The 26,042-nt window shown below is 46.1% G+C and overlaps 1 protein-coding gene across 2 annotated transcripts in view; it reads left to right on the plus strand.

Annotated features, from left to right (window-relative positions):
* RRAS2 (RAS related 2) overlaps window positions 1-26,042 on the plus strand; it is a 145,512-nt gene that overhangs the window by 116,294 nt on the left and 3,176 nt on the right. For both annotated transcript variants that reach the window (XM_074954961.1, XM_074954960.1), the window contains 2 exons: window positions 1,786-1,894; window positions 24,027-24,145. In XM_074954961.1, coding sequence (XP_074811062.1) covers window positions 1,786-1,894; window positions 24,027-24,145 — 228 coding nt within the window. The remainder of the gene's footprint in view (window positions 1-1,785; window positions 1,895-24,026; window positions 24,146-26,042) is intronic.

Here is a 26,042-nt window from a genome sequence, read left to right on the forward strand (position 1 = left end):
TTCTGTTTGCTGTGTCAGTTTCTATTAGAATAACCACCTGTGGTACTTGTTGCAAGCACAAACTTTCGCCATTGCTTCTTGGGTTTAAGTGGCTAATTAATATTCTCTCAAATTGTAGTAAAGAGGGAGTGGGGTTAATATGGCTAGACAAAATTAAACTGTTAATTGTCTACATCAGTGGTTCTCAACCTTTCCAGACTACTGTATCCCTTTCAGGAGGCTGATTTGTCTTGTGTACCCCAAATTTAACCAACTTAAAAATTACTTGCTTACGAAAACAGACATAAAAATACAGAAGTGTCACAGCTGATGCTGTTACTGAAAAATTGCTTACTTTCTCATTTTTACCATATGATTTTAAAATAAATCACGACCCCTAGGTTGAGAAACATTGACATAGAGCAGTATAAACAAGTCACTGTATGAAATGTAAGTTTTTGTACTGACTTTTAGTGCTTTTCATGTAGCCTCTAGTAAAGTTAGGCAAACATGTAGACGAGTTGGTGTGCCCCCTGGAAGACCTCTGTACCCTCAGAGGTACACGTACCCTTGGTTAAGAACCACTGGTCTACACTGTATTTCCGTTTCATTAAAGCACTTACCCTATGCAATAAGTGACTTTAAACTATAAATAGGAAAACAAGAGCGGGGGTTGGGGGGAAGGGAACCAAATGCTGCATCAAGACCAGAATACCTCCCCCAGATATTAACTGGAATTTTTAAAGCTGGCTTAGCATGTCATGCCAGGCTTATTGAGCAGTTCTTGGTAAGGGCATGTGACATCTATGCTTGGTGTCCTTCATTGCTTGCACTGGTAGCTTTTTGTTTTGGTCCACCCTTTCTCCTTTCCTTTTCCCTGAAGCAGCTCTGTTCTCTTTGTTTCACTCTTCAGCCCCTATGGGCACACTTCACCCTGCCAGCTCAGTGTTGCTGTGCCTGGTGTTACTATGCTTGCTGCTCTTTTCTAGCAGACAGCAAACCCGACAATTAATTTACTTGGATAGCAAGCACTTCCACTTTTCTTCTATTTCTGGGCAATAGGATTATCCCCAATTTGGTGGGTTTTTATAATTAAATGCAAAGGTTTAAAATGTTAGAAATAGCTGTAGAGGCTTTGTTGGGAAGACCAGTTGGCTTTCTTGGATGCTATCTGAAATTTTGGCCTCAATAGTCATGTATGGAATGGATACAGTGTATTTTTGGCTAGCAATTTCAAACCTGGGTGCCTAGAATTAAGAGCCTAAATCATATTTGAAATTTGTTTTAAAAAAATTGTCCTATATGCTTTGAGTGCGAGAATAAAATCTGTATCCTTCCTAGCTATCTGGAAACTAGCAAAAGGTTCTTGCTGCCTAAACACAACCTTCTTCTGTCTTAAGTGGAAGTGCCTTTTCCAATTTATGAATACACATAGCTGATATTAATATTGAGTTGCTGTTCAGTGAAGAAAATAGACACCTGTAAAGTTGCATCAACCCTACTCTTAGGCTAAGCAGGGCATGCTCCATTACAACTCTCTAAAAGATCAGAATAGGTCCTATAGATTACAGTCCTGACTTGTGTTACGAATCCTTGTAATTGGATGAACTAGCTCAGTGGTTCCCTAATCATAGAGCCACGGTGACCCAGGATGAAACGGTATTTTATTTTAGGACACTTGCAACCCTGTCTTTATCTAGCCATAAACATGGAGGGTGGTTGTAATCCCACTCCAATTTTTATGACACCATAGATGAAGAACCCATGAACAAGTACATGCAAATCTTCCTTACTTTTCTTTTTCAGTTTTGAAGAAATCTACAAGTTTCAAAGGCAGATACTTAGAGTGAAAGACCGTGATGAATTTCCTATGATTCTAGTTGGTAACAAAGCAGATCTGGATCATCAAAGACAGGTAAAATCTTGGCATTATTGTTTATCAAGAATCCTAATTCTTTGTTTATGGTTTTTGTAGACATTGTTGTCCAGAAGATTAACTTCAAATTAATAGTTGGAGCAAATGACTTTTTCACGAAATATTTGTAATTAATCATAATGGAAGAGAGAGAGGAAATTCGACAACAGCTATAGTTGAGATTTTTAATGTTTCTCTTTAGGGAGAACTGTTACTGGATCAAAATAAATTTTTTTTTGATACAGCAGCTTCTCTTATTGACTCTTGGAAGTGAGGCTGAGGCTAAATTTATTGAGAGATCTTAGGCATAAGTATGTCTAATTCTCCTGCTCTTAAAATTTTCCGTAATATATTATTCATCAAATTGGCTTGTGCCAAGCAGAAAATTCTATCACTAAAAGGTGTGGTGGTTACTCTAAATGTTTTACTCAGAGTGCATTCCTTATTGTAAAAGCAACAGTCATTTTGTGTATAACTGAATTATATACATATGAAGCAGATTATGCAACCAATGGTATGTTTTAAAGTCTGGAGGTACGCAACAGAATTAGTGTAGCCCATATTAAATGGATTGAAAACTGTCTAATTGCTAAATTGTGAAAAAGTAATTGGGAGCAGTTATCAGATGTTTTCTAGTGGGGTCATGGAGGTATCTATTCTTGGCCCAATGCTATTCAATATCTTACTATTGCTGTGGAAGAATATATAAAATCATTGCTGGTAAAATTTGCAGATGACTCTAAAAATTAATGGAAGGGTAAATAACAGGGACAGGTTAACTGGATGCAGACCAAACTGGATCACTTGCTAAGAGGTTTATGCATTGGGACAGCATGTGTTTTAATACAGCCAAATGCAAGGTCATACATTTAGGACCTTAGAATGAACATAATACAATATGGGGGACAATATCTTGGAATGTAGTGACACTGAAAAGGACTTAAGGTAATGGTAGATAATCAGTTGAACATGAACTCCCTATGCAATTCTTTAGGTGAGAGAGTGAATGCAATCCTTGGATATATAAGCAGAGAAATAGCAAGTAGGAGTCAGGGGAGGAGGTGGTATTTTTGTGTATATGTTGGCGAGACCATTACTAGAATACTATGTCCAGTTCTGGTGTTGATGATTTCAAAAAAGATGTAGAAAAACTGGAAAGGGCTCAAGAATGTCTTTGGGTTTGGAAAACATGCCTTAAAATGAGAGATTAAAGAAGCTCAATCTACTTCGTTTATCAAAGAGAAGTTTAGGAGGTGACTTGATCAGTGTCTATAAGCACCTTTGTGGGGAAGGGATTTCTGATAGACCGCTCTTCAATCTAGCAGAAAAATGTAGCAGAAGTTTTCCACAGTTTGAACTGAAGCAAGACAAATTCAGGCTAGAAATGAGGTGCAACTTACAGCAAAAAATTAAAGCTAGATCATAGTCCCTTCTGGCTGCAAAAATCTAGGAAACTATAAACTTTTCTATCACTTTGAGGGCTTTAGAGGTTTGAAAGCACTTCCATAAACCTTCAAAATGTTGCTTCTAACTTTGTTTTCGTGGCAGAGAATTCCTAATCTCTCATGTCTATAAGCACTTTATGCTATTTTATATTTGGCGCTCTAGTTACAGCCGAACACTTTGTGGTTCACATAAAATGGGTAACAATGTTGATATTTAAGAGTAACACCATTGGTATCTGAGGTAGTATCTATTCAGGTGAAAGGGCACTTCATGCATCACAGACATACTATTTCATGTTCTCTGCACTCAGGCAGACATCAGCGCCTCAGCTGTTCTGTTTACATTTCCAAAGTAGTCTTTGCCATCATAACAACTTTCTGGTTCACATAAAATAGTTTGATTATGTTAATTGATTGTAGATAGTAGTGTGGACCCTTGCCACTTCCAGCATTGTGTATTTGATAATATCTTTATTCATTTTAGCCTCAGTATCTTTGGCTTTTGGCTTACACAATCAGGCTTTCCTGTTCTACTCAGCTTTGCTTTGCTACTATCAATACTTCAAGGTCTTAAAATAAAAAACTCATTAGCTTTGATTGTGCTTATTTTTCCTGCATCTTCATACGGTGGGTACTATTGAAATGCTGTGCAGAGACAGAGTTTTGAGAATCTAATTAATGACAATTCTGTAAGATAACACAAAATTAAACTTCTTAGCTGCTGTTCCATAATCCGTTGGTGAAATCAAGACCACAGTGTGTGTGTTTTAATTGATGGAGAGGGTATGAGGGTACGTTACCAAGTCCTGTAACATATTGACTTTATGGGCAGTGCAATGGAGTTAAACATTGTGGGCACTTGCTGCAGGTCTATAGTGTGGTGTGATTTACAAATATTATGTCCACATCAGCTGCATGTTGAAGGAAAAAAATACTATGAGTTAAAGGGATATACAAACATTAAACCACAAAATGCCCCTGTGAGGTAAGTAATGAGATTTCAGCAGTATTACTGGATCCTTCTATAGTTTTGGGGGTTCCAAGGCAGCCTTATATATGCTTAATTATATTCCTGGCCCTCTTGTCATTATTTCTAGGCATTTGGATTTAAGAGGATGTTTTGCAGCCTACACTAAACACCAAGTCCTCAGACTGCTACTACAGCCAGTCACAGCGTGGTAAAAAGGACCTTCAGTTTGGTGCACAAGACTTGGTGAACACTGTATCCTCAGCCGCTTGCTTTTTATAAAGGCATGCTGTATAGTAGTTTTTCATAAAGCATTGTTGCAGTGTAACTTAAATAACATTGATTCCCTTTAAAAAGGAGGAGAGTTGAACAAGGCACTTGATGTTTCAGCAGCTTTTTCCAGTAACATGATAAGGGCAGCCTTATCAGCTAATCACAAACTAAATGGGGTCAGGCCTTCATTGGCCCCTGGCTGGAAGGCTTTCAAGGAAGATCTGAGGTGCTGCAGGGAAGTGGTTTGTGGTTTAGTAGGTGATAGTTTTCCTCTGAGTCAGTACTTAACTAATGCACTAGCACAGCACTGTGTTGCCAGAAGTGTTATCTTTGGAGTGAGACTTAAAACCGAGGTCCTTGTGATTCAATTTAGGTAACACAATTCTGCCTGCCTAAATTCCCACTCCAGTTTAACAATGGTATTGGTTACTTTCTCTTGTAAACTTTTTTGTGTACTACTCTCGTTTGTTAAACAGCATGCATCCGATGAGGGGAGCTGTAGCTCATGAAAGCTTATGTTCAAATTTGTTAGTCTCTAAGGTCACAAGTACTCCTTTTCTTATTCCACCAAAAGGTAGCTGTAGTTTATTAGGGGACAAAGTGATTGCAATTATGGAAGAACATGCACTTATGTGCGAGTTTTGACTTCTGTGGATTAAGTAGCTTGCAATACAATCCTTTTAGATTTGTTTTTAGCTGACTTTGCAAAATGGACCTCCAGTCAATAGCAGAACTCCATTCTTTTCATATAAATTTTTTAAAAGCTTATGTAGCATTAGATATATTGGGAATTCTGTATGAACTCTAGTCCTGATACTTCCGGAATAATCTTCCCTTCCTTACAAGGTTTTGTTTTGTATTTTTAAGATGAAGAAACTTAAGCAGATCACATGACTTGTCCAAGAGCACACAGAGTCAATGGAGGACTAAAATTTGGGTTGTGTACAAAGCTGAGAAGCAGATACCCCCATCAGGCCATACAGTAATGTTTGAATACTGTAGGACCAAACTAGGTTTGAGTGCTTATCTCAGCACAGCATAACAAGCATTTGTCATCTTCTGTTTGGGTATTGAGCTCTGAAAGAGAACATATGCCAGATAGAATAATTTATTATTGTAAGATTTTTCCTATAATGGGCTAATCCAGAGCTAATGGTGTACATACAGTCCCCAGGGATCGTGACATCTGAAAGATTGGCTAAAGCTCCAGGGCAAGGTCTGCAGATGACGGCTCTGCTCCTTAGGCATGCTGGAGCTGGCCACAGCAAGGGTAAAACTCTTTTGCGCTGGAGATTGAGCTTTCTTGTTGCTGGTCTAAGACCGTGAATGAATTCCCACAGAAGTTCAGTGCCCCAGACCTCCTCATCTGCTGCTCCAAATAAGATGAACTACTCTGGCCTTGCTTTTGTTAAATACTTACTACAGTGTATGTAGAACTTACTAAACTATTTGAACTAAACTACCAAAAAGAGCCATCCCCAAAGTAAGTTGTGTTGGGGATGAGAGAAAAAAATCTACATGTGGCAGACTAGACAATCCGAATGGCTCCTGCTGCCCCTATGAAAATACTGGCACTTAATGCACAACTTAAAGATGATCAAATATTCTTCTTTGAGTGATTGCTCATGTATATTTCACAATAGGTGTGCATGCTCGCCATGTGCACCAGTGCTGGAAGTTTTCCCCCAGCAGTACCCGTAGGGGGGAGCACCCCCCCGTGGCACGGTATAAGGAGGACTGCGCTCCCCCCACCCTCAGTTCCTTCTTGCTGCCAGTGAAGTTGCATCGGAACTGCTCAGCTCCAGCTTTGCTGCAGCTCGTCTCCAGAACTCTTCGTTTGTTCAGTAGTACCTGTAGTTAATTAGCTAATTCAGTTAGTTTAGTCATTGAGCCCAGGCCGGGGCATGCCCCGCGCCCCAGGCTTTACGTGGAGCAGCTCTTGTAGGCACTCTGTGCCAAGGAGCAACCCGCATGCGGATTGTCTGCACTGCTTGGGAGAAACCCATATCAGCAAAAGGTGCAAGATCTGCAAGTCTTTCAAGCCCTGAACTAAAAAAGAAAGGGACATTAGGCTCCCGGCCATCCTGATGGAGTCAGTGCTGGCCCCGCCTCTGGCATGCCGCTCCAAATTGGTACCCGGCACTGTGGTGTCGGTATGTGGAGCCCCTCCGGTAACATCATGCAGTAGGCACCACTCCCCGTCCACGGGGCATGCCAAGAGGACCGGAAAGACTCCCTCTTCGCAGTGGCACCGAGGGAAGTCTGGGACAGGGGCTATGCCCATGTCAGGTAGTCCTTGATCCCCATCGGGCCCTAGGCCTCTGACTTACGTTGAGTGGAGTAGCCCGGCCCCTTCGGAGCAGGCCTCTCCGGATGTCTGGATGCCATCTATGCCCGAAGCCCTCCAGGCAGACAGGGGTGTCATCTCCATGCTGGTGCCTGGAGCTCCGCTGATGTCCGCTCCATCCTCGAGAGGCCAGTCACCACTGGCCCGGTACCGGTCCCAGTCGAGGGAACATTTCCAACCTGCTTACTGCCCAGCGACCATTCAGGGCTCAGTCCAGGTGGATCACCCTCGACACTGGCCGGACTGTCTGGATGGGTGCCGTCCGACTGGGACTCCTGGCACTGCTCGTCTTTGGCTCCATATCTAGTTGGCAGCCAGTATCAAGCGGAGTGCCCCAAGGGTTGGGCCGGTTTTGTTCAATATCTTCATTAATGATCTGGAGGATGGTGTGGATTGCACCCTCAGCAAGTTTGCAGATGACACTAAACTGGGAGGAGTGGTAGATACGCTGGAGGGTAGGGATAGGATACAGAGGGCCCTAGACAAATTGGAGGATTGGGCCAAAAGAAATCTGATGAGGTTCAACAAGGACAAGTACGGAGTCCTGCACTTAGGACGGAAGAATCCCATGCACTGCTACAGACTAGGGACCGAATGGCTAGGCAGCAGTTCTGCAGAAAAGGACGTAGGGGTTACAGTGGACGAGAAGCGGTATATGAGTCAACAGTGTGCTGTTGTTGCCAAGAAGGCCAATGGCATTTTGGGATGTATAAGTAGGGGCATTGCCAGCAGATCGAGGGACGTGATCGTTCCCCTCTATTCGACATTGGTGAGGCCTCATCTGGAGTACTGTGTCCAGTTTTGGGCCCCACACTGCAAGAAGGATGTGGAAAAATTGGAGAGAGTCCAGCGGAGGGCAACAAAAATGATTAGGGGTCTAGAGCACATGACTTATGAGGAGAGGCTGAGGGAACTGGGATTGTTTAGTCTGCGGAAGAGAAGAATGAGGGGGGATTTGATAGCTGCTTTCAACTACCTGAAAGGGGGTTCCAAAGAGGATGGATCTAGACTATTCTCAGTGGTAGCGGATGACAGGACAAGGAGTAATGGTCTCAAGTTGCAGTGGGGGAGGTTTAGGTTGGATATTAGGAAAAACTTTTTCACTAGGAGGGTGGTGAAACACTGGAATGCGTTACCTAGGGAGGTGGTGGAATCTCCTTAGAAGGTTTTTAAGGTCAGGCTTGACAAAGCGCTGGCTGGGATGATTTAATTGTGGATCGGCCCTGCTTTGAGCAGGGGGTTGGACTAATGACGTCCTGAGGTCCCTTCCAACCCTAATATTCTATGATTCTAGGACCATGGCAGACGTCGCCAATGGTCCTCATCTCACAGGAGGTATCGCAGTTGGTTGCGGCACGATCGTCGACGCTTTTCCCGCTCAGACTCCTGTTCCAGGTCTCTGCCAAGGTATCATAGCCCCAGGCATCGATCGCCGGCGTCTCACTGACACGGGGTGCGCCCGTTGGCCATTCACGGATCAGCTACTACTGTCAGTGCCGCTCCTCCGCATCAAGATCGTGGTCCTGTGGCTGACGTAGGTCCCAGCACTGCCGATGCTCCCGGTCCAGAGGCAACAGCGGATCATATTCCAGCCCAGCCTCCCCTCACAGCTGCCCGTCTACAGGCCAAGCTAACCAGCCTGAATAGCCGGCTCCGCCGGTGCCATAACAAGCGCAGTGGCACCAAGCATCATGGTTGGCCCAATGGTACCAGTGGGCACCGTGGCCTCCGGCACAGCCCCCGGCGGGGGCTCACTCGGTGGCTGGAGCCTCGGAAGCACCGTTGGTGTCCATCTTTAGACGGCCAGAAAAAAGGTCGGTGGGACCTGTGTCCTCTGTACCGTGCCCGGAGTCCGACCAGGTGGTGGATCCTCCGGTGCCAGACGACACGCAAAGCACCGCACCAGCTTCGCCTCATCCGGAGGAGCTGATTTGCGGGGGGGCCCCCCCGTCCCGGAGGAAGACTACCGGGCTCCCCAAGACCTCCTAAAAAGGCTGGCGGTGAGCCTCCACCTCCAAGCTGAGGAGATGGAAGGGCCCTCAGACTCCCTGTTTACTATGCTGTCCCCTTCAGCACAGGGCAGGGTGGCCTTGCTGCTCCATGAAGGGGTGGCAAGAATTTCAAATGCCCTGTGGCGCAAACCAGCCTTGTGGGCTCCCATCTCTATAAAAAGGCAGAGCGCAAGTACTTTGTACCCATGAAGGGACACGAGTCTCTGTATACCCACCCGGCGCCCAACTCGGTGGTGGTCAAGTCGGTCAACCACAGGGAGCAGCAGGGGCAACCAGCTTCGACCCCCAAGAACAAAGACGCTCGGAGGCTGGATACTTTCGGGAGGAAAGTTTATTCGTCGTCAAGCTTTCAGTAAACCATCAAACCCTCTTGGGTCGCTACGAGTTTAACCTCTGGCAATCCCTCCCCAAGTTTGAGGACTCCCTCCGGGAGCGCAATAAGAAGGAGTTTAAGGTGCTTGTGGAGGAAGGGATGGTGGCGGCAAGGGCATCCCTGCAGGCTGTTTCGGATGCAGCGATATGGCTGCACGGTCCATGGCCTCGGCGGCGTCCATGAGACGGGCATCATGGCTTCCACTGTCTGGGTTCTCCAGTGAAGCGCAGTCATCAATGCAGGATCTCCCTTTCGACGGGAAGGCTGTTTGCTGAGGAAACAGACACAAGGCTGCCTGGCATGAAAGACTCCCGCACGACCCTCCAGACTTTGGGCCTCTATGTGTCTCCTCCAGCAAAACCCAAGTCCAAGCTGCAGCAGGCTCCTGCCCAGGCTGCTCTCCTGAAGTACGAGGCCGCCTACAAAAAGCAGTGGGACTATAGAAAGCGCCCGCAACTGCAATCCCGGCCTGCCCCTAGTCTTGGTCTTCTAAGGGCAAGCAGGCAGGCAAAAGGCATTTTTGAAGGGATGCTCAGAGGTACCCTGCCAGTTCTCAGCAGGGACCTACCCCCAGTAAAGCTCCTTTTCTCCAATCAGTTGTGTGCTTTCCTCCCAGAATAGTCACGGCTCACCTTGGACCGATGGGTCCACAACACCATCTCCCGAGGTTACACCCTTCAGTTTACCTCCTCCCCATCCAACCGCCCTCCGCCCCCATCCCTTCCGGGGGACCCCTCTCATGAGGCCCTGCTCGAGCAGGAGGTGGGGTGGCTCCTGGACCTAGGAGTTATAGAGACGGTGCCCAAGGAGTTCCTGGGCAGGGGGTATTACTCCAGGTATTTCCTTATCCTGAAGGCCAAAGGGGGGCTCAGGCCCATAATGGACCTGTGAGGCCTGAACCACCACATGGTGAAACTCAAGTTCCACATGGTTTCCCTGGCCTCCATCATCCCCTCCCTGGATCCCGGGGACTGGTACGCTGCCCTCGATCTACAGGACGCATACTTCCACATCCCCACATTCGAGGGGCACAGATGCTTCCTCCATTTCGTGGTAGGACAGAGTCACTATCAATTCAAGGTCCTACTGTTTGGTCTGTCCGCTGCCCCCAGGGTCTTTACAAAGTGTATGGCAGTGGTAGCAGCCTACCTCAGACGCCAGGGGATCCAAATATTCCCATATCTGGATGACTGGCTAGTCAAAGGCACCTCCCGTTCGCAGGTGAGGGATCATGTGGTGCTCCTCCTGTCCACATGTACTGCCCTTGGCCTGCTGATAAACAACGCCAAGTCCACATTAGTCCCAGTCCAATGCATAGAGCTTATCAGGGCGCTATTGGACGCAACGCAGGCCACCAGACAGGTTCAAGACCCTGAAAGGGCTCATCGACTTGATCACAAGTTTCCCAGTGACAACAACCAGGATTTGACTGCAACTGCTGGGTCACATGTGTACGTGCACATACGTGGTCCGTCACGCCAGACTCAGAATGAGGCCCCTCCAGCTCTGGCTGTCCTTGCAGTTCTCCCAGGCCATGGACAGAATGGACGAAGTCCTCACCGTGCCAAACTCGGTGATCACCTCCCTGCAGTGGTGGTCTGTCCCAAACATGCTCCAAGGGGTCCTGTTCAGGGACAGGGCTCCGTCGTTGGAGCTGGTGTCCGACACGTCGGACCTGGGTTGGGGGGGCCCATGTGGGGAACTCTCAGACCCAAGGCTTGTGGTCTCTACAAGACCTACCCATTCATATAAAGGTCAAGGAACTCAGGGCGGTGCAACTGGCATGTATGGCCTTCCGCTCAGACCTGGAGGATGAGGTAGTCAGGGTCCTCATGGACAACGTGGCCTCGATGTTCTAAATCAACAGGCAAGGCGGGGCCCGATCCTCTGCCACAAAGCCCTCAGTCTGTGGGACTTCTGTACAGCCCATGACATCTACCTGAAAGCCTTCCACCTGCCGGGCGCCTGGAATGTGAGGGTGGATCACCTGAGCAGGGATTTATCCTCTCAGCACACCCAGAAGTGGCTCACCAGCTCTTCCAAAGGTGGGGTACTCCCCAGGTGGACCTATTTGCAACCCAGCAGAACCGACGATGCTCCAGTTCAGCTCCGGGGGGGGGGTGTCTCAGGAGGGGTGCTATCTCCGATGCCTTACCCTGTTCTGGTCAGGCCAGCTCCTCTACGCCTTTCCCCGGTTCCCTCTGATAGCAGGGCCCTGGAGAAAATAAAGATGGACAAGGCCAGGGTTCTCCTCTTTGCCCTGGCATGGCCAAGGCAGCACTGGTATGGGAACCTCTTGGGGCTCATGGCAGCTCCGCCATGGCAGTTGCCATTCCACCCGGACCTGCTCTCTCAGGACCAGGGCCGCCACCTCCATCCCAGCCTAGCAACGCTTCACCTCACGGTGTGGCTACTCAGTGGCTAGGTGGCGAGGAAAGGACATGCTTGGAACAGGTTCAGCACGTCCTCCTTGAAAGTAGACGGCCCTCCACTCGACACTCCTGTGTGGTGAAATAGTCTCGGTTTTCGAGGTGGGCGGCAGGCCAGGGTGTTTCCTTGGAGGCTGCCATGATCCAGCTTGTCCTTGATTACTTCCTCCACCTAAGGCCCAGGGACTGGTGCCCTCATCAGTCAGGGTACACTTGGCGGCCTGTATTAGTATTTTCCTTTCTGGAGGTTATATTGGATTTTATCTGAAAGAAATTAACTCTCAAACTGTTCAGCAGTATGTAACAATGGCATCTAATATCGAACAAGGAATTTCTTTAGAAAAAAGAAAACAGTAGCGTCCTAGATGTTACTCATTTTTGTGCACTCTCTAAAACTTTAGTAAAAGGAGGCGAGAAACAGATTTCTCATCCTTCTTGTATACAGCTGCAGTTTCTGTTAGAAGAAATTTAACACTTCTGGCAAACTTGTAAATGTTTGTGGTTGAGAGTAGATTTTCCTGTAAACAAAGGTCTTAAGTTACCTAGAGTCTGCTGAAATGTTTTGGAAAAAAATCAGTTTTGTCTGTTGCAAGTACAGAAATAATTAACTATTTAAAAAAAATCTAATTCACCTTTCACTACTGACATCCTGCTGATGTGTCGGACACCAGCTCCAACGACGGGGCCCTGTCCCTGAACGGGACCCCTTGGAGCATGTTGTTTGGGATGGACCACCACCGCAGGGAGGTTATCACTGAGTTCGGCACGGTGAGGACTTTGTATTTTACTCAATTTGGACAAAGAAAATAAATTGGTCAGTTTCATATTTCTGGTGGTCCTACATTAGCACATTTTTTCAGCATTTATAAACTCTGCAGGGGAAGGTATAAACCCAAAGAAGTTTCACTTTATTTCTTGTGAAATTTTAATATTGAAGCGACTTGACAGTGCTCTTTTTAAAATTAGTCTAGAAGCAAAGCACTACAAGGATTATTTGGGGATTAAGCAATTACTGTACATTCATCTGCTGCTGCAAAATATATTAAGTATAATAAATACTCTAGTATTGCTTTATCAGACTTAAACATGCAATTTTTATAGGTTTAAAAAAGTAAAAGCAGGTTATTGTGGAAGCATAATTTTAGATCTATACTTTTTTTGGTGAAGCGTTCATACTACTGATTGTGTCTTATCCTTGTACGGTCTCACTGAAGTACAAGATGTTTGATGTTTTGTGCAAATTTTAGCCTTTTGATTAAATTTAATATGCAGGATATTTCTAATGTCATCTTATTATATCCCCTAGAGCAAACTTAGTCACCATCTTCTTGGTATACTTTTCTTTTTTTCTTAAGACTTTACATTTCTTAATTTTCTACATGCTTTTCTGCCCTGTCTTTCATAATTATTTCAGGTACTTTCACCCCATCAATTCACTCGTTTTATTGCAGATTTAAGTTTTAACATCTTATTTCCCAGGATCGTTAGCGATTTGAGTTACAATGGAGGAAAAGAGAGTATTGTCGGTATATCTGCAAAAACTCAGGATGAGAGCCTCACCCTGTTTCATCCTTTTTATAGCCAAGGGGAATAGAGGGCAGAGGAGTGCTTATAAAAGGTACTTAAAAGCCCAGATTCAAGCCTGTGGGAGGATTCCACTGGTACAGGCATTTTAGAAGATTCCCTAAGGCTGCCTCCCAAGGATGACCCCTTCAAAAGCCATAGGTTAGGGGGGCACGTTGGTTGGGGCTATATGAATGCTGAGGTAGGGCTGCAGCATGCAGCGCTGTGAAGATTTTAGTCAGTGCTGCAGCCCATAGGATAGAAAACTAAAACTGCCATAATTTAGGCAGGCCCCTAGGGCTATGTAAGTTACATTAGGACACAGGAACAGCCCAGGATCTGCACAGTGCACAGGTGGCTTAAAGCCACTTTAGCCTCTTCTTTCTTCTGTGCTGAGAGTTCTGTGCCACAGCACAGAATCTCATTTGAAATGTTTGAACAGTTTAGTCCTATTTATTTTTTAAAGCACCGTTGCATGGTAACTGAAGCATTATCACTTTATTCCTTTTTCCTGTTACTTCTGCAGTCCAGATGCTCAGGAGCAGATGTATGTATTGTGTACCCCAATCACAAGGATGCAAACTCCCCAAATCAGAACAAACATCTTCATAACATTCCCTTCAGGTAAAAATCTGAGTAAATAGCGAAGTCTTGAAAGTTGATGCTTAAGTCTGTCGGAGCTGCAGTGACAGAGAACTGAAAGATTCTCTGTGCGACAGATGGACAATATTCTGTAGTGCCCTGAACAAACTTTATGGAATGAAGATAAACTTTATTGAATTGAGGTAAGCCTTATTGATTTAGAGTTAATACCTCTAGGGTACATTGCATTAAAAAGGCAATTGTGTATGTGTTGTGGCATTGTATGTACCCTCTCTAGTAGAGAGGGGGATGCTAATTGAACTTCCTCTTATGTCAGCTTTCTAGGGAGACATATACTAGTTCAGACTGGATTCTCTTGGGACCACTATAATAAAGACTTAGGGCTTGGCTACACTTGCAAGTTACAGCACAATAAAGGAGCCCCGGGCACACTAGCTCGCTACCCATCCACAATGGCAAGGCACGGAGAGCGCTCTGACTCCACGGGTACAGCACTGCTGGTACTCCACCTCGGCGAGTGGAATAACGTTTGCTGTGCCCCTGCTGGAGCGCCGCGGCGCCATCGTGAACGAGGTGTTGCTTTACTGTGCTCTGATCAGACTCTGGAAATGTCCCATAATCCCCTTAAGTCAAGTGGCCACTCTTGTCCTTGTTTGGAATTGGCTGTAGGAACTGACAGCTGCTGGGGTGGGGAGGGGGGAGAGAGAGAGAATCTGCTGCTGACCTTACAAGACAGCATACTGACATGCTCTCAGCCCCCCGAAAACCCGCTCTCCCCCCATGTACACAACACACTCCACTCCACCCCCCCCCATTTGAAAAGCATGTTGCAGCCACTTGCATGCTGGGATAGCTGCCCATAATGCACCGCTCCCAATGCCGCTGCAAATGTGGCCACACCAGTGCGCTTGAAGCTGTCAATGTGGACAGACTGCAGCGCTTTCTCTACAGCGCTCTACGAAGACTGATTTAACTCAAAGCGCTCTACATCTGCAAGTGTAGCCATGCCCTTAGGCTTTGTCTACACCGGCACTTTCGTTACAACTTTTGTCACTCGGGTGTGAAACACTCCCTCGGATAAAAGTTTCAACAACAAAAAGCCCCAGCGTGGATAACACTTCATTGGCAGGAGCCACTCTCCCATTGATTAAGTTACTACTGCTCGCTGGGGGTGGTTTTATTTTAGTCGCTGGGAGAGTTCTCTCCCGGCAACAAAGAATGGCTACACTGCTTACCTTACAATGGTGCGGCTGCCTGCCCCATTGTAAGGTGCACAGTGTAGACGTAACCTCAGATGAAAGCCTTTGTTTTATACTGACTCAGGGCCTTCTTCCTGATCCAGCAAATGGCCAGGAGCCCGGTCTATGGAAGGACTGGACCTACTGAAGCCTCATAAGACTGCACTGGTTCTGAGCTGAAGCTTTGATCTTGTAACTGCAACAAACAACAAAAACCCCTCCGAGGGTGGGGTGATGCATAGTCGGCTTAGTGTGCTTGTAGGTTTTTGTTTTTAATGTCTTCACTGTAATGCTTTTTACCTTAAGTTACCACACAGTTCTTTCTTAGCACACCTACTTTATTCTTATATCTGCAGCAATCACTCTGTTACCAGTCTCTGAAAAGAAAGCCAGCAGATCTGTTTAGGGCGGCAGACTCTTTGCTGGGAAATGCACAGTGAAGGCAGGGAACTGTGCAGCCTGGACATTGCCCTGGTCTGAAGGGAGTGAGGTGCAGGTCTCCACCCAAAAGGCAACAGCTTGGGAGCTGGAAGCCTGAGAGTGTGGGGGCCCTTGCTGGACCAAAGGGGGAAAATGTAGACGCAGTTGGTGTGAGCTGTGGCACCCTGTCTTTCTACTCTAGCATGCCCTATCTTTTAGATGTACAGATCTGGAAACTGCTCACAAGAGCATACCAATTAATCTTTACTGTGTAGCTGCTACAGATCACTTGGACCAGTATTGTAAGCACCTTGAGTTAGACCAATTAAGCAGGAAACCAGTAAATTCTTCAGAGTCCCCTGAGGCACACATTGTAAGTGGTTTTTGCTATTATGAATTTTTATGAATTGTTTGGAAAAAAATATAAAGTAACTGCTAATTAAAAAAGAAAAAATGTGAAGAGGACCGAAACTGTAGAATGGTAAGACTGCTCAGAGTGGTCAAGATTGCTTGGTAAACTGCGCTGCTTTAAACTTTTTTTTTTTTAAACCATGCCTTGGCTGTATTTATATTTAGTAACAAAGAATGTAGGTCACATTTACAGGATGGAGTGACTCTGGAAAGGACTTGGAGGTCATGGTGTATAACCCACTAAACATGAGCTCCCAATGTGATGAAGTGACAAGGAGAACTAACATGAGCCTTGGTTGTAGAAATGGGCCGGTTGACTAAAGTAGGGAGGTTGTGCCATAAACAGAGGTAATAGCAAGACTTGCTGAGATAGCGTTCAGTCCTATTGTCAATACTTCAAAAAAGGATGTGGAAAAATTGGAAATGAGCTACAAGAATAGTTGATACAGAAAAACTGTCTTACAGAGGGTATGTCTACAGTACGAAATTAGGTCGAATTTATAGAATTCAGTTTTTTATATTCGAGTGTGTGTGTCCCCACAGAAAATGCTCTAAGTGCATTAACTCGGCGGAGTGCTTCCACAGTACCGAGGCTAGAGTAGACTTCCGGACCGTTGCACTGTGGGTTGCTATCCCACAGTTCCCGCAGTCTCCGCTGCCCATTGGAATTCTGGGTTGAGATCCCAATGCCTGATGGGGCTAAAACATTGTCGCAGGTGGTTCTGGGTACATATTGTCAGGCCCCCGTTCCCTCCCTCCCTCCCTCCGTGAAAGCAAGGGCAGACAATCGTTTCGCGCCTTTTTTCCTGAGTTACCTGTGCAGACCTTGCCATACCACGGCAGTTACCTTGCCATACCATGGCAAGCATGGAGCCTGCTCAGGTAACCGTCACCGTATGTCTCCTGGGTGCTGGCAGACGCGGTACTGCATTGCTACACAGCAGCATCAACCCATTGCTTTGTGGCAGCAGACGGTACAGTACGACTGGTAGCTGTCATAGTCATGTCCGAGGTGCTCCTGGCCACGTCGGCCAGGAGCACCTGGGCAGACATGTGCGCAGGGACTAAATTTGGAGTGACTTGATCAGGTCATTCTCTTTAGTCCTGCAGTCAGTCCTATTGAACCGTCTTATGGTGAGCAGGCAGGCGATATGGATTGCTAGCAGTCCTACTGTACCATCTTCTGCCAGGCAGGCAACAGATGAGGATGGCTAGCAGTCCTACTGCACCGTCTTCTGCCGAGCAGCCATGAGATGTGGATTGCTTGAAGTCCTTCTGTGCCGTCTGCTGCCAGCCAAAGATGTAAAAGATAGATGGAGTGGATCAAAACAAGAAATAGACCAGATTTGTTTTGTACTCATTTGCCTTCTCCCCTGTCTAGGGGACTCATTCCTCTAGGTCACACTGCAGTTACTCACAGAGAAGGTGCAGCGAGGTAAATCTAGCCATGTATCAATCAGAGGCCAGACCAACCTGCTTGTTCCAATAAGAACAATTACTTAGGTGCACCATTTCTTATTGGAACCCTCCGTGAAGTCCGTGCCTGAAATACTCCTTGATGTAAAACCACCCCCTTTGTGGATTTTAATTCCCTGTAAGCCAACCCTGTAAGCCATGTCGTCAGTCGCCCCTCCCTCCGTCAGAGCAACGGCAGACAATCATTCCGCGCCTTTTTTCTGTGCGGATGCCATACCAAGGCAAGCATGGAGGTCGCTCAGCTCACTTTGGCAATTAGGAGCACACTACACACCACACGCATTATCCAGCAGTATATGCAGCACCAGAACCTGGCAGAGCGATACCGGGCGAGTAGGCGACGTCAGTGCAGTCACGTGAGTGATCAGGACATGGACACAGATTTCTCTGAAAGCATGGGCCCTGCCAGTGCATGCATCATGGTGCTAATGGGGCAGGTTCATGCTGTGGAATGCCGATTCTGGGCTCGGGAAACAAGCGCAGACTGGTGGGACCACATAGTGTTGCAGGTCTGGGACGATTCCCAGTGGCTGCGAAACTTTCGCATGCGTAAGGGCACTTTCATGGAACTTTGTGACTTGCTTTCCCCTGCCCTGAAGCGCATGAATACCAAGATGAGAGCAGCCCTCACAGTTGAGAAGTGAGTGGCGATAGCCCTGTGGAAGCTTGCAATGCCAGACAGCTACCAGTCAGTTGGGAATCAATTTGGAGTGGCCAAATCTACTGTGGGGGCTGCTGTGATGCAAGTAGCCCACGCAATCAAAGATCTGCTGATTTCAAGGGTAGTGACCTTGGGAAATGTGCAGGTCATAATGGATGGCTTTGCTGCAATGGGATTCCCTAATTGTGGTGGGGCCATAGACGGAACCCATATCCCTATCTTGGCACCGGAGCACCAAGCCAGCGAGTACCTAAACCGCAAGGGGTACTTTTCAATAGTGCTGCAAGCTCTAGTGGATCACAAGGGACGTTTCACCAACATCAACGTGGGATGGCCGGGAAAGGTACATGACGCTCGCATCTTCAGGAACTCTGGTCTGTTTCAAAAGCTTCAAGAAGGGACTTTATTCCCAGACCAGAAAATAACCGTTGGGGATGTTGAAATGCCTATAGTTATCCTTGGGGACCCAGCCTACCCCTTAATGCCATGGCTTATGAAGCCGTACACAGGCAGCCTGGCCAGTAGTCAGGAGCTGTTCAACTACAGGCTGAGCAAGTGCAGAATGGTGGTAGAATGTGCATTTGGACATTTAAAGGCGCCCTGGCGCAGTTTACTGACTCGCTTATACCTCAGCGAAACCAATATTCCCACTGTTTATTACTGCTTGCTGTGTGCTCCACAATATCTGTGAGAGTAAGGGGGAGACGTTTATGGCGGGGTGGGAGGTTGAGGCAAATTGCCTGGCTGCTGGTTATGTGCAGCCAGACCCCAGGGCGGTTAGAAGAGCACAGGAGGGCGCGGTACGCATCAGAGAAGCTTTGAAAACCAGTTTCATGACTGGCCAGGCTACGGTGTGAAAGTTCTTTGTTTCTCCTTGATGAAACCCCCCGTCCCCTGGTTCACTCTACTTCCCTGTAAGCTAACCACCCTCTCCTCATCCCTTCGATCACCGCTTGCAGAGGCAATAAAGTCATTGTTGCTTCACATTCATGCATTCTTTATTCATTCATCACACAAATAGGGGGATGACTACCAAGGTAGCCCAGGAGGGGTGGTGGAGGAGGGAAGGAAAATGCCACACAGCACTTTAAAAGTTTACAACTTTAAAATTTATTGAATGCCAGCCTTCTTTTTTTGGGGGGGGGGGGGGGGGGCAATCCTCTGTGGCGGAGTGGCTGGTTGGCCGGAGGCCCCCCCACCGCGTTCTTGGGTGTCTGGGTGTGGAGGCTATGGAACTTGGGGAGGAGGGCGGTTGGTTACACAGGGGCTGTAGTGGCAGTCTGTGCTCCAGCTGCCTTTGCTGCAGCTCAGCCATACACTGGAGCATACTGGTTTGATCCTCCAGCAGCCTCAGCATTGAATCCTGCCTCCTCTCATCATGCTGCCGCCACATTTGAGCTTCAGCCCTGTCTTCAGCCCGCCACTTGCTCTCTTCAGCCTGCCACCTCTCTTCCCGGTCATTTTGTGCTTTCCTGCACTCTGACATTATTTGCCTCCACGTATTCATTTGTGCTCTGTCAGTGTGGGAGGACAGCATGAGCTCAGAATATTTCATCACAAGTGCGTTTTTTTTCTTTCTAATCTTCACTAGCCTCTGGGAAGGAGAAGATCCTGTGATCGTTGAAACACATGCAGCTGGTGGAGGAAAAAAAAGGGACAGCGGTATTTAAAAAGACACATTTTATAAAACAATGGCTACACTGTTTCAGGGTAAACCTTGCTGTTAACATTACATACATAGCACAAGTGCTTTCGTTACAAGGTCGCCACGTGGCTGCTCCCTCAACCCTTCCCCCTCCCTGTGGCTAACAGCGGGGAACATTTCTGTTCAGCCACAGGCAAACAGCCCAGCAGGAACGGGCTCCTCTGAGTGTCCCCTGAAGAAAAGCACCCTATTTCAACCAGGTGACCATGAATGATATCTCACTCTCCTGAGGATAACACAGAGAGATGAAGAACGGATGTTTGAACGCCAGCAAACATACACTGCAATGCTTTGTTGTACAATGATTCCCGAGTACGTGTTTCTGGCTTAGAGTGGTAAAGCGTCCTACCATGGAGGACGCAGTGAGGCTGCCCTCCCCAGAAACCTTTTGCAAAGGCTTTGGGAGTACATCCAGGAGAGCCGCGAATGCCAGGGCAAATGAATCCTTTCACATGCTTGCTTTTAAACCATGTGTAGTATTTTAAAAGGTACACTCACCGGAGGTCCCTTCTCCGCCTGCTGGGTCCAGGAGGCAGCCTTGGGTGGGTTCGGGGGGTACTGGCTACAAGTCCAGGGTGAGAAACAGTTCCTGGCTGTCGGGAAAACGGTTTTCTCCGCTTGCTTGCTGTGAGCTATCTACAACCTCATCATCATCTTCTTCGTCCCCAAAACCTGCTTCCGTGTTGCCTCCATCTCCATTGAAGAGTCAAACAACACGGCTGGGGTAGTGGTGGCTGAACCCCCTAAAATGGCATGCAGCTCATCATAGAAGCGGCATGTTTGGGGCTCTGACCCGGAGCGGCCGTTCGCCTCTCTGGTTTTCTGGTAGGCTTGCCTCAGCTCGTAAGTTTCACGCGGCACTGCTTCGGGTCCCTGTTATGGCCTCTGTCCTTCATGCCCTGCGAGATTTTGACAAAGGCTTTGGCATTTCGAAAACTGGAACGGCGTTCTGATGGCACAGATTCCTTTTCCCATACAGCGATCAGATCCCGTACCTCCCGTTTGGTCCGTGCTGGAGCTCTTTTGCGATTCTGAGACTCCATCATGGTCACCTCTGCTGATGAGCTCTGCATGGTCACCTGCAGCTTGCCACGCTGGCCAAACAGGAAATGAGATTCAAATGTTCGCAATTCTTTTCCTGTCTACCTGGGCAGTGCATCTGAGTTGAGAGCGCTGTCCAGAGCGGTCACAATGGAGCACTCTGGGATAGCTCCCGGAGGCCAATACCGTCGAATTGTGTCCACAGTACCCCACATTCAACCCGGCAAGGCCGATTTAAGCGCTAATCCACTTGTCAGGGCTGGAGTAAGGAAATCGATTTTAAGAGCCCTTTAAGTCGAAATAAAGGGCTTCATTGTGTGGACGGGTGCAGGTTTACATCGATTTAATGCTGCTAAATTCGACCTAAAGTCCTAGTGTAGACCAGGGCAGAGAGAGACTTGAGAATTGCAATCTATTTAACGTATCCAAAGGAAGGATAAGGGTTGACTTGATTTTGTCTATAAATGCCTACATAAGGAAAAGGATCTGCTAATAAGGATCGTTTACTTTAGCAGACAAAGGCATAACAAGATCCAATGGCTGGAAGCTGAACCTAGACATTTTCACTCTAGAAATAAGGTGCACATTTTTAACACTGATGGTAATTAACCAGGGGATGTGGTAGTTTCTCCATCACTTGAAATCTATAAATCCAGATTAGGTCTTTCTAAAAGATACACTGTAGCTCAGTGTATCTATCTTTTAGAGCTACAATCAGAAGTATAGGTTCAATGCAGGAATTACTGGTGGGAACTCTGCCTATTAACAGCAGGTCAGAAAGGCCTTAAAATCTATAAAAAGCATCTCCCCTCTCCTATTCCAGCCTCTGAACTCCCTGGGTACCTCTCTTCACATTAACTGATGTAACTTATGTAAAGTATTTTTATTCTTAATTTGTGTCATACTATCTGCTGACCACCCACAAGTCTACCTCTTTATCCCTGCCCTTCCCCTCCTCTGTTTCGTGTCTTATCTCTGCCTTTTTGAGATTGCAGCTGGACATCCAATAAAATCTTTCCTAAACTACACTTTATCTTTTCTCTCAACCTCTGTCCTCCTGCACCTCTCTTGTCATTGACATCGGTTATTCTTCCAGTCAGACCAAGGTGTAATCTTTGACTGTCTTCCTTTGTAGCCAGTGTTTTGCCAAGATCTGTTGCTTCTTTCTTTACCACTAAAAATCTGCTCTTTTCTCCCTATGTGGCCATCCAGCATCTTGGCAGATGAAAGGAGATGCGACGAAGTCAGTCCATCAAAGGGGCTTAGCAATGGTATGGGAAAAGAGCCTGATGCAAGTGGCAAACCTTCCCACAGTGGCCACAAGTCCCCTCACCAGATAGAATTTGAAACATACTCTACTTCCTGACTTGCCTGCTGAGCTCTCTGATGGCTCTCTTTAATCCAGCTTCTCCAAACTGAATGATTTTGGGCAGGATTTTCCCAGTTGTCAGTGGAAATGCTGAATATCTTGAGGCCTTGCTTCATTCACCTTGTTGCTGTATTAGATCTTTGGCCTTCCTTTGTGTTGTGGGCAGTTCTTAGGTTGGCCATAGACCACAGCCTGCAGCACATTACCTTGAGGCATGCGTTCCTCGTGTCCCAAGCAGCGAAGCCTGCAAATATCCAGCGCAGTCTGCATGGACTGTAGGCTGGTTCTCTCAATGATCTCATTATTGGTGATCCGTTGGTCCCAAGTAACTCCAAGGATTTTTCTAAGACAGCAGAGGTGGGAACTGTTCAATCTCCACTCCTGCTTGGAGTATGTAACCCAGCTTTCACAACTGTATAGGAGGGTACTAAGGACACAAGCCTGAATGAACAGACACCTTTGGCAAACTTACCTCACATATTTGGTAACCCTGAACACAAAGGTAACAGAAGCTTTGCTGATTCTAGCATCAAGTTCCCTATCAAGATTGAGTGAGCTGGTAAGAATTGAGCTGAGATAGAAGTGATCCGTGTTGTCCAGAGCCTTTGACAGTTAGCAGGAATGGCATCTGTAAGATCCTGTTGAAAACTGACTGTCCACAAAAAGTGCTCTTCCTATTCAAGGAGTTCCATGAGGGAATGAAGGCAGCCATCCAGTACTGAAATGAAAGGTCATCTGAGTTTTAGTATTGATACTGGTATGAAGGAAGGCTGCGTCTTGGCACCCACTGGCTTTGTCATCTTCTCTGTTATGTATTCCTTTAAAAATTATCAATATGGTGTATTAATTGGATCAGTGATGGATGGCAGCTTGTTTAACATGAAATGATTCCAGTGCAGAAGGCATGTCAGCCAGCTTACTATTCAGGGTCTGCTTGTCACAGATCAGCACTTCAGGCTGCGTTGTGTATTGCTGTTAGAATATTTTTTCACTGAAACTTGTACCATCGTATCAGGGCAAAGCTACTCAATGGTCTTATAGGTATTTCTGTAGCACTGTGTACCCACCTCTCCTTGTCTCCTGGAGTTCAAGCTATATTTCTAAGCAGCCGTGCTTTAATATCTTGCACACTTGGTTCTTATCTAGCAGCAGCTATTTGACTTTTGAGTCTTTGTAGTTTTGGTTCGTAGCAAACTTCATTATTTTGTTTTACTACCGCAAAACCTAAGTGATGCTAATGTACTGTTCAAGTTTGGCTGGGCTGGGGAAAAGAATGGGTTTTACCAGAATTGACAGCATGGTGGATATTACTGGGTTATCCAGAAGATTGTAATTGTTCGTCTGTTTGAGCAGGGATCATTGTACTCAGGGTTTCCTATTTAAGGAGGAAAACCTGGTTATATGAGCAGTTACACAGAATTTGAAAAGTATTTAATATAATGGGAAATGGTTTAAAGACGGCATATGGACAGAGCTTTCTGACTCTTCTGAATGCTCTTCTCTACATTTAAAAAAAATGTTAACTTGCATTTTACATTCTTAAAATTTTGTATTTTTGGTGGGTAGCTTTATTTTTTAAATACCATGCTAGAGAAGTTATACTCAACACACTTTGATTTTATCCCTGAGGGATTCAGTAGTTGAATATATCTAGTAGTTAAGGTGATTCATATGCAATATTTAGGGAAACAGCTACGTATTTTTTCATAGACACAGTGCTCACTGTGTAATGTACACAAATCAGGCTATGTCCAGTGGAATGCTTGGAGCTTATTCTTAATGATTGCTTTTGATTTCAGGTAACACAAGAGGAAGGCCAGCAATTAGCACGACAGCTTAAAGTAACGTATATGGAAGCCTCAGCAAAAATACGATTGAATGTAGACCAAGCCTTTCATGAACTTGTCAGAGTCATAAGGTAGGTCAACAGTGTTCTGAGGAAACTTAAAGCACTCTGAGCTTTAACAGATAACAAACTGCTGTCTTGGAGAGAAAATACAATAAGGGATAATCGGGGCAAATTCTGCTTGCACAACTGCATTGCAAATGTTAACTGACTCTCTGCTGACCATGTGGGAAATCTGCATGTTAGGAAAGCAGAATATTTGAATGGGTATCAGCCACGTGGGTTTGAGAGGAGAACTTTTTCCCTTAATCCTTCAAGATTTCTGGTGCTAGGTATTGAACATACAGTCAATGAAATCTGCTCATGTTTAAATAGTGTAGCCGGTATTCAGCAACTAAATATTGGCTTTGTGTAAAAAGCAAGCATACAACAAAACAAACCAACAGACCAAGGATTATGTAGTTATTCCTCCTTCACCTAGAGAACTGCCTTGTAAAACTCCCTTGTTTGCTGCTCCTGTCTGGCAGGTGAATCCTATAGTGTTAGCACCTCTTTAACACAGCAAGAAGTCCAAAAAGAAAGTGCATACCTAGAAACTGGGTATGTACTTATCCAACAAGTTCTAATCTCATGTATAAAAAATAGCTTAATCAATGGTAAAACTAAATGCCTCTTGGAAGTTGTTGAACTTCCTTGGTAAAATATCTCCCTTTTTCTCCCAGTCAAAAGACTGAGTGGATAGTTAAATTACATATGCCTTGAACAGAGCCTGTTAGACCAATATGAGGGGTTTTACTGAACACTTTTCCTTCCACTTTGTAGATTTTTCAGATGTAGAGACTGATGGCAAAAATGATCTTGCTGGCTTCTGTTAGTGCCACCACGGTGGGGGGGGCGAGTTAGATGTACCAGGAGGGAGAATTTTCTGTGTATGGAGAAAGGCAAATTGGGGAAGAGGCAGGGTAGTTGGAAAAGACTGGCCTTAAGCAAACTTCAGAGCGTGTATGCACATGCTCTTCATAAATGTTTCTTCATTACCACACACATGCAGCCTCCTTTCCTTCCCCTGTTGACCACATGAGAGCTTTTGCTTTGAGTCAGATATTCACTTTCTACCTTTCCTCCCGGTCTCATCAGGCTTTCTTGCTCTCCTGTCATCCCCTTCACTCTCCCTACTCTAGCCTCCAACCTTAACTCCCAGTGATTGCTGGTGCTCTTCAGCATAGCAGTGAGGAATATGTTACAGGGCAGGAGGAGGAATCACTGCTGACTCCAGTACCATAGGAGATAGCTAACACCAATAGGACTTCGGAAGAGGAGACTGAGAGTGGTTTGGTCTAAAGAAAGAATTGAGGAAGAAGCAGCTGCAGGGTGTCATGTTTTAGGGAAGGGAGGGGAACCTGTGCATTTTAAACTCCATTAGGGCAGGCAAAGCTGCGTGTGTTTGTGGGGCAGGAGCATTCTTTTTCTTTCCCTGCGGTTGTGCCTATGGGCCTAAATAAAAAACAGTACCTGGAATAACCAGAAGTGACTAGGAAGGCAGTGAAACCCTGGAGCATATACCTATGTTTCCTATGGCCAAAGCTGGTAAGCAAGCAAAAAGTCCCCACCTGAGCTTTCTGAAGCTTTAGAGTATCAAAGAAAGCTCCATGTAGAGTGCAATGCAATGATTCCAATAGGACGTCACAAAAGCATGGGTAACTATGGTGAGAGTGTTATGTAATGTCCTCCTATAAGTGCATGGAAAAAGATGGCTCAGGTTCCTAGCGTCTTCTGTCAGCATAGAGAGGAGTTCTGGAAAAGGGTTTAAAATCTCAATTGAAGGAAATTGCTTCCTTTGATGGCATCCTGCCCTCCAGAATCTGTCAATAACTGAACCAATTCTTCCCTAGTAGATTTTTTTAGTAGCTATCACTGACATGGGTCTCAATTGCAAATTGAAGCTCCCATTGCACTTGCACTTACCCTC

Source organism: Natator depressus, chromosome 6, assembly GCF_965152275.1.
Source record: "Natator depressus isolate rNatDep1 chromosome 6, rNatDep2.hap1, whole genome shotgun sequence".
Lineage (NCBI taxonomy): Eukaryota > Metazoa > Chordata > Testudines > Cheloniidae > Natator > Natator depressus.